This window comes from Myotis davidii, unplaced genomic scaffold, assembly GCF_000327345.1.
Source record: "Myotis davidii unplaced genomic scaffold, ASM32734v1 scaffold119, whole genome shotgun sequence".
In the NCBI taxonomy this organism is placed as follows: domain Eukaryota; kingdom Metazoa; phylum Chordata; class Mammalia; order Chiroptera; family Vespertilionidae; genus Myotis; species Myotis davidii.
In genome coordinates, this window is record NW_006290676.1 from 302,700 (window position 1) to 311,954 (window position 9,255).

At 44.2% G+C, this 9,255-nt stretch overlaps 1 protein-coding gene across 1 annotated transcript; it reads right to left on the reverse strand.

The window, feature by feature from the left end:
• Nucleotides 1-6,305: 6,305 nt before the first annotated feature.
• Nucleotides 6,306-7,343, reverse strand: LOC102770772 (putative MAGE domain-containing protein MAGEA13P). Its single transcript, XM_006763722.1, has one exon. It carries the CDS (start codon nt 7,341-7,343, stop codon nt 6,306-6,308), a length of 1,038 nt encoding a protein of 345 aa, XP_006763785.1.
• Between the last annotated feature and the right edge of the window lie 1,912 nt (nt 7,344-9,255).

Below are 9,255 nucleotides of genomic sequence, written 5' to 3' on the forward strand. Positions count from 1 at the left end.
CTAGTCCTATATAATAAAAGCCTAATATGCTAAGTGTCCAGTCGTCTGGTCATCCATTCAACCAATCAAAGTGTAATATGCTAATGATATGCTAAGGTTGCTCAACTGCTCGCTATGATGTGCACTCACCACCAGGGGGCAGATGCTCCAACCAGTGGGTTAGCTTGCTGCTGGGGTCTGGCTGATCCGAACTGAGCAAGATGGGTCGGACATGCCCTGGAGTCCTCCCACATCCCTCCCTGGCCCCAATTGTGCACCAGTGGGGTCCCTCGGCCTGGCCTGCACACTCTCGCAATCCAGGACCCCTCAGGGGATGTCGGAGAGCCAGTTTTGGCCTGATGGCGGAACGACCGGTCACTATGATGCACACTGATCACCAGGGGGCAGATGCTCAATGCAGTAACTGCCCCCTGGTGATCTGTGTGCTCCCACAGGGGGAGTTCTGCTCAGCCAGAAGCCGGGCTCACGGCTGGTGAGCGCAGTAGGTGAGTGCAGGGGCATTGGTGGGAGCCTCTCCTGTCTCTGTGGAAGCACTAAGGGTGCCTGACTGCCAGCTTAGGCCCGCTCCCAGTGGCCATCTCTCAAGGGCTCCTGGACTGCATGAAGGTGCAGGCTGGGCTGAGAGACCCCCCTGCCTAAGTGCATGAATTTCATGCACCAGTGCCTCTAGTTGAGAAAATAACATTTGAGTATAGCTGGGAAAAAATCCCTGGATTAGACTGGCTATGACAAAATGGAAAAATGAGTTCTCTGTTCTCAAGAGTGAAGTTGAGTTCAGAATTTAAAAATAATGTCATGTTTGCTCACATTCAAATTCATGATGGTCTTATATGGACTTATATTCATGCCAAAGGAAAAACAAGGAAAGTAGTATTGTAGGAGTATTCTAGGAAAGGTGGGAAAGCAGCAGACTGTTATCATCATGGGAGTTTATAGCCAGAAACCCCCCAGTGAAACTAGCTAGGAAGTCACTTGTGACATTAAATTTCACAACAGAGGATGTGATATTAGGGGTTGAAAACAAGAAAGGGCAATGACTTTTACTTGTCCAAAATAGGAGTAGCAAGGTTGAGGCAGAAGGGATAGATTTCAGAGAGAATTAGGAGGTAAAAGCAATAGAAATTGCTGTTTGATACTTGACAAAGGAAAGGGCATAGGAGGGATAAAGATTCAGAGTAACCAGTGGCCGGCTTCTTTGGACAGCTCAGCATACGGGAGTGTCATTTTCTAGTTTTACCAGGAAAGGCTGGCGTTGAGGGGGCAGGAAGTAGGGAGGTGCCTGTGGAACATTCAGTGGGATAGGTCTGCTCGCCAGAAATTCAGCACACAGATCTGGAAAGAAAAAGGGGGTCTGGGATCTGGCGGATAGGCTGACATTGCCCCCACATAATTCTTGCCATTCTCCAGTCATTATGAGGCTAATTAACTTGCTCTTACTAAATGTGTGAGATAGCCCACCGGCCAACCATAGAGTAAAAAGAGAGGGGCCTGTCCAGGCAGAGATGTAGGGAGGATGGATATCCAGCATGAAAGAGAAGAGGAGCCCATAATGGGCTCTGGTGAGGAGCAGCCAGAGGGGTGGGTAGGGAACAGAGAGAGAGTGGGTTCAGGGACATAAACACAGGGTTTCAGGAGGGATTTGGCTGTTGGTCAGTTGCCCAGAGAGCCTGGTGAGCTGGAACTTTGGAGTGAAAGGCTCTGGGTTATACTTTTTCTTCATTTCTTCTCCTGTGGTTGCATGGCTGTAGCAGGCTCCAGGTTGCCATAGGCTGCCTGACTGAACCACCAACCAAGGTGAGCATTGTTTTTGTTTTTCTCCCACAGCTCTCCTCACTTAGTAAGAGCAAGTTAATTAGCCTCATAGTGACTGGAGAACGGCAGGAACTATGTGGGGGCAATGTCAGCCTATCCCCCAGATCCCAGACCCCCTTTTCTGTGAGACTCTCGCCTTTTCAGCACCTCCCTAGAACTACAATGCTGGAATCTCCAGAAGTCTCTAAAACAAGTTAGAAAATATGGCCACCATAGAAACGCTAATAACTCTGAGAATTACACCTGGGCTGGAGAGTGCCCTTTCCTAATATTGCCCCCCAAATAAGAGGGGTCCATCTTTTGAATTGTTTTCAAATTTTCCATTTCTCCTTAGGAGTTGGATAGCACTCAGTGTAAACCGTATTTTGGTTTCTAGACCTGTATAAATTTCAGGCCTCTTTCTATCTCACTGCATGGGCCACACAAAGTATGCCCAATCACTTTGTTTTCCAGTCACAAACAAAAAACAAAATTGGTTAATTAAATTCAGCAATTCTCCTCAGAGGATGTGCATTTGGAAAGGTCTCCCAGCTGGTCCCCTCCAGCCACACTCAGATGCGGGAACTGAGGACCCCCAGCTGTGAGCTCAGCTCCATGCCTTTCCTGATCATCACCTTTCCTGATGGTACTTGAGGTGTCTCCTGGGCTTTCTGTAACACCCCAGTGGTTTATAAAGTCTTTCTTTCCTTTTTTAATCTTTTGTCTATTTTTAAATTATGTTGTTTCTTTTTTAAAATATGTTTTTATTGATTTTCATGCCCCCTATTGGGGATCAAGCCCACAACCCTGGCATGTGCCCTGACAGGGAATCAAACCAGTGACCTTTTGGTGCATGGGACAATGCTCAATCCACTAAGGTACAGGGGCCGAGCCCACAAAGTCTTTCTTTAATACCAGCATGGTGACTAGTCTGAGTCTTATTTTTTTTATTGTGTTACAATTTGCCACACTGGGATGGTGACTCTTAGCAACCAAATTCATACTCACTTTGTCCCATCGCCTCAGCTATTCATGGCCTCCTCCTTTTTTGCTCTCAAGAGACCCTCAACCCATAATACCTCTCCTGTATACATCTATCATTTACCCATTCAACAAATACTTTCATGCCATACACTGGGATATAATGAGTTAAAACACAGTCCTTGCCCCCACGGGACTTGCAGCCTTGTTTGTGATGTAGACAAACAAGAAAATAGACATCATAAAAGGCCTTGATGGAGTGGGAAGTTACATAACCCAGCACTGGAAATCAAGAAAGGATGTCTAAGTTGAATAGTGAAGAATGAATAAGGTAGAAGTGGAAGAGGAAACAAAGTGACATTCCTAAAGGTTGAGGAAGTCAGTGTGACCCATCAGGAGAAGTTGAGGTCTAGGTCATGTAATGTCTGTCCCCAACAATGTAATGTGTCTCAGGGTCAGAGAGGTGAGCAGGACAGATGGTGGCTGACAGGCGGGGTCTGTCGGGCAAAGGAGCTTGGTCTTTATCCAGTAGGCAATGCGGAACTGTGGAAAGGGTTTTAGTCAGTGCAATAACAGGAGGAGGTTTTATTGTACTAAAGATCTTTGCAAGGCCCTAATCCAGGAGCCTGGGCAGGGAAGAGAGCATGCTAGGGGGTGGGGGATGGTGATAGTGGGGACTATCAAATCATATCTTGGGGATGTCATGGCATTGACCCTCTCTTTGAAAAAGAAATTGACCTGAACATTAAGAAGGGATTGCCCTGGCCAGTATTTCTCAGAGGTTAGAGCTTTGCATGTTAGATTCCCAGTCAATGGCATGCACCTGGGTTGCAGGTTCAATCCCCAGCCAGATAGGGGCATATGCGAGAGGCAACCAATCAATGTGTCTCTCTTACAGCCATGTCTCTCTCTCTCCTCTCTCTTTCTCTTTCCCCCCTCCCTTACTCCTTTCCACTCTAAAAATCAATGGAAAAGTGATCCGTGGGTAAGGATTAACAATAAAAAAAGAAGGGATGGGCTCTGAGATACCCAGACTAAAATTTCATTCCCTTGGTTGAAAGTCTTCATCCTGAGTAATTTTTGCTCATCACTTCATGTTCGCTGTCCTTCGTTGTGAGATCTTTATATGCATTACTTGTTAAGTCCTTTGTATAGCCTCACTATGGAAATCTAACAGTCATTAGTTTCTTTCTTATAAATTTTCCAGCTTTTGACTGACTTGGGCCTTAGATGGACTGGAATAAATGTACCTCTCCCTGCTGTGGGGCAGTGCTCAGGGAAGATATTCAGGAATCTCACTTCAAGTTGAATTTCATCTTGTGTACACTGGGGGAGGAATGTGAGGGTGTTTGTCATGGTCCAAATAAACCATTATTTGATCATAGAAATCCCTTCCCTTAGCCACCCAGACAATACCCTTTTTCATGAAAAAAATGTCCCATCCAAAGGAGGACTACAAGATGGCAGAGCCGGATGCGGAACACATGATGGATGGGTGTTGCTGGACACACTAGAAGTGCCAGTGTGTAAGAAGCCACTGCCAAGAGCATGCCCTTTTCAGAGCAGTGGAGGGGAACTGTCCCCTGAATGTGAAGTGCACATTTGGTTAGTCTGTCAGGTAAAGCTGTTGTGGGAGGATTGCTTCCCCCAGAGAAGGTGATGCAGAGAGCTCTGAGTTTGAGCTAAGTGGCTTAGAAATGGCATGATGTCCATAGTCTGATGTCAAATAAGAAAATAATAAAGACTACTTATAAAAGAGTAATGTTTTAAACTTCTGTTTTTAAAAACAAAGCTTTAACCCTTGTAAATGTTAGGAAATAAAAAGCAAAAATTCTCAATTTGATGAAAATATTGAAATGCAACATAGTATTCTAGCTATCTCTGATATCTTTAGTGTACCAAAACAGTGCTCTCTCAAAAGTCCAAGAATACTATTTGGAAAAACAATAGCAAAGGTTTAAATCCAAATTTTTAATCAATGAAACAATTAGATCTGACCGCAGAGTCCTTTGGACTAGAGCAGTGGTCGGCAAACTGCGGCTCGGCAAACCGCGGCTCGCGAGCCACATGCAGCTCTTTGTCCCCTTCACTGTGGCTCTTCCACAAAATACTGGCTCTTCCACAAAATACTGACTTCTGCGCATGGGCCACGAAGTTTCAATCGCACTGTACGTGCATGCCCGCACATGGTATTTTGTGGAAGAGCCACACTGAAGGGGCCAAAGAGCCGCATGTGGCTCGGGAGCTGTGGTTTGCCGACCACGGGACTAGAGAAAAGGTGAAGGCAAATGATATGGAGAGAATTTATCAGCCTAAGCTTTGCCAACAGAAACAACTGTTGCACTGGCCTATCTTTGTGCCCCCTGTGATGAGCACTAGGACAAGTAGTGGCACTAGCCAGATTTCGTGCGCTGTTAACAAGAGTAAGTGGGAAGCACGCCTAACAGGGAGGAAGACTGAGTGACACTGAAGCACCATCTGAGGAAATGCCCAAGTGGCAGGAAACACGGTGGGGATACTGGGCGTTGCTTGGTTGTGGTGGTGGAGGCGTGGATGGAAGGAGAAAAAGAGTGACTTGGAAGTTATGGAGAGGTGGAGGAGCATGATGGCAAACAATGGATTTCCAAAGATGGGGAGATGGGGGGTATAGCAGAAGGAGGGATTATGAAGGAAGAGGTGGCTATGGGGAAAGTGTGTATCATGGAGATTCATATGGAGGAGATGGTGGATATATAAGATAATTTTTTTAAAGAATCTCATAGATTACCTGGTTATTATTTATTATTATTATTTTATCCTTACCTGAGGATATGATTATTGACTTTAGAGAGAGAGGAAGGGGGAGAGAGAGAAACATTGATGTGAGAAACATCAATCAGTTGTCTCCCATAAGCATACCAACCAGGGATCAAACCTGCAACCTTTTGGTACATGGGACAATATTAAAACCAGCTGAGCCACCCAGCCAGGGCTATATGATTATTCTTGGTAATAATCTTGATACTTTAGGCATAGAATTTTAAATACTAGGTGTATATATCGCCTTTGAAGTAAGTCCCTGATACATTTTTGAGTCTTGTTCATTGGTGAGAGTATTGTTTTATACTAACAGTTGCTCTCTTTAGAGAAGTAAAATTTTTCCTCTATACGCCCTTTTAAAATAAAAATATTTTAGGCAAAAATAACGTTTAAGTTAAATATTTATTGCCAACAAACTAAAATATAGAAAGTATGTTGTCATGATTGAATTTAAACTGTTACCTATATTCAAGTTTAGAGCACATAAACTACTCTATTATAATGTAAAGGAGTATAAACTACCAGCCTAATTTCTTTTTTATTTTTATTTTTTTGCTAGTTAAACTTTTTATTACAAGGAAAAACAATTTAAACAAAAAAAGATAAAATCTCCAAATCACCTATATTGAACAGGAACACTAAGGTGCTCCCTCCATATCCACCCCAGTCCTCCACTACTTAGAACTTTGGCTGCTGTGTTCAAATGGAGAGTGAAGAATGGTATGCTTCAGACTTCACTCAGGGCAGGAGAAGCTGCTGGACAGGACACTTGAACTTTCATCATCTGTGGCAATTACTATTGAGGAAACTTCAGCCTGGGCTTTCTCTCTTTCATCTCTCAATGCATCCTCATACAAGTGTGGGAGAGCAGTGGGGTCATTCCCAGTGACCCTAGTGAAAAATGTCAGGGCTTTCATCTTGGTGATTTCAGCATGGGCTCTTGGACCCCACAGGAATTCATAGCATGGAGGATCACTATTGGGCACCCTCTGGTATTCCAAGTACTTTTCCTGCACTAGATCTTCAGTGATGAGCTTTCTGGGCTCTCCATAGATGAAATTATTCTTCCCAGCATGCAACCCAATCATATTCAGTACTTCCCAGATTCTCTCTTCTGAGGCACGGTGTCTGTGCATGAAGATTATGCCCAAGATTAATACCAGGAGGCCAGTCTTAGGCGTGCCCTGGACATCACTCAGCATCCCATTGTAGGTGAGGTCTAGTAATTTAATGAGCACGTAGAAATGGCTGCTGGGGTCCACTTCCTTCACGTCAATGCCAAAGGCAATCTCCATGCACTCACAGGCTTTCGTGAAGATCACAGGGAAGTGATCCTTGTGCTCTCTGATGACACTCTCTAGCATTTCTGCCTTTGTGATGGGCTCCTTTGTGGCATACTTGATAATCAGGTGCTGCACGAAGTCATATATCTTGTTTTTTAGCACTTCAGTGAACAAGGACTCAGGATTTGGTGGAGTCTGCAAGGTACTTGGACCCTCTTCTTGGTGGCTTGATAGAGTGACTGTGTTGGCAGTGGAGGAGGAGTAGATTATCTGTAAACTCTGAAAAAGACTAAGTATCCCAGTGGCAGGCAAATCCTCTGGAGTGCCAGGGGTCAAAGAGAGAGAGAGAGAGGAGAATGAGGTGTTGGTACTGGTGGCTTCTTCCTCTTCAACTATGGGAACCTGTAAACCTACCAGGCCCTGTGCCTCTCTTGGGGCCTGAAGGTCTTCCTTAAGGTTGCAGCTCTCACTATTCTGACTGTGAGGCATAACTTGTGTTGGGGACAGCTGGCCAATTGGAACCCACAGACCTTAACGCTTGGCAGCACCTGGGACTCTTTCCTCTGTTGATCTGACGTTACAGATCTGCCACTGAGCTCCCCTTTCTCCAGGCTCCTTGATGACTGGCAGAGTCTGGGACTCCTCACCTCTCTGATCTGATTCTGGGTATCTCAGTTGAAGCCTTATCTCCCTGGAACTTCAAAAGTCAGTCGGAAAACAATACCTCCAAGGATCCCCAGACTGAAAGCAGGCTCAGAACAGGCTTGGGCTCATTCTGTTCTGTTCTGTTCTGTTCTACTACTAGCCTAATTTTAAAAAGATCAGCCTAATTTATGTAATTTTTTAAAGCATTAAATAGATAAAATACTAATCCTCTCAACCCATAAGCATACTGATTAAGGTCTTCTTAGGAACTGAGGTTGGGTTACAGGAAGCAAATTGATCTCCTATTTTCTAAGTAAAGTCTTCCTGGTGCTGCAGGTTTATCCACAAGCAAAATTATGAAGTCAAAAGAGTTTTGAAGCATCTTGCCTTTCTTCTTTTCAACCAACCAAATAGGGACCTCCAGCACCCAGAACACTGCCTACCCTACAGTCACACTTGGTAGATCTCGAATGAGTGAATGCAGGGACCGAATGAATGAATGCATAAAATGAGTGCAAAAGTTAGCGAGCATTACCAAGTTCTCAGAACCCACACGCCAACAGTGGAAACTGGATAGCATAGGAAACAATGGAATAATACAATAGGAAAGTATTCTATTTTCTATTAAAGTAGGAAACCAACAGCTGCTTTGGTAGCAGTAAGTGTGGCATGCTAAAAGTCATCCAGGCTCTTGCCTGCTTCCACCCTTTCTATCTCTTGTGTTTTTGTTTGCTTTGGTTTTGGTTTGTTTTTCCATGCCACCTGCATCCCCATTTCAGCCATTCAACAAGTATTTATTGGCCACCTCAACACACAGCCCAGTCGTAAATGGGATATGCTAGGCTCTGCCTTCCTCCAGGGTATAGTCTGATAGGGAATGGGAATACACAATATTTATTTTATGGTTTAATACAGTTTCTAAGACAGTGAATGCTATTAAGGCCGAACATAGGATAATATGGCAGTGAAGGGGGACTAAGCCAGATAGGATGGGAAAGCTTCCCTGATGAAGTGAATTGGCCTTCTGCCCACTACCTAAGCAGAACCTGGCTTTTCTCCAGGCACCACCATGAAGGAGAATAAATTTAAAACTGGAAAATACCAGAGAAAGTAATAAAGAAGACATTCAACTATAAAAGTAATAAGGGAACTCCTAGCAGCTAATTATTTGAAATTCCTGCTCAGAAGAACTTAAATCATGAGGAAATTTTTGGACATAATCCTTGAAATTGGGTAATGTTTGAGGGATTATGGAAGATGAGTTGGGAACCAAAAGAAAAAAGTGCTGGTCATTCACCAGCAGGTAAGGAAATGAAGATTTTGGCCCAGATTGTTCAGTTTAATGTGAATTCTCAGCAAAAGGCAAGACAGAGTTTCAAAGAACCTGGTGCAAATGTCCTCACGGTTCCCTTCTGTTTGCTCAGTACAGCCATGGGCTTAACACGGAGCCTGCACTTCCTAAATGTCTCCTGGTCAGCTGTTCACCTGGATGTTCAGAATACATCATGTCGACATCCGAACTTGAGACCATCATACACCCACCCATGTGTCTTTCTTTCCCTCATTTTAACTTAATTTACTCACCTTCATTCATCCATTTCACAAACACTTAGTGAGCACTAAATACTATGAATATAAAGAAGGTATAGTACAGTGTTACTGACATGCATCAGGTTCAGAGTCAGGCACTGGGGACTCCATTGAACTGGCTCTGTGCACATGGACAAACTACTTATCTCTTCTGTGCCTCAGTTTC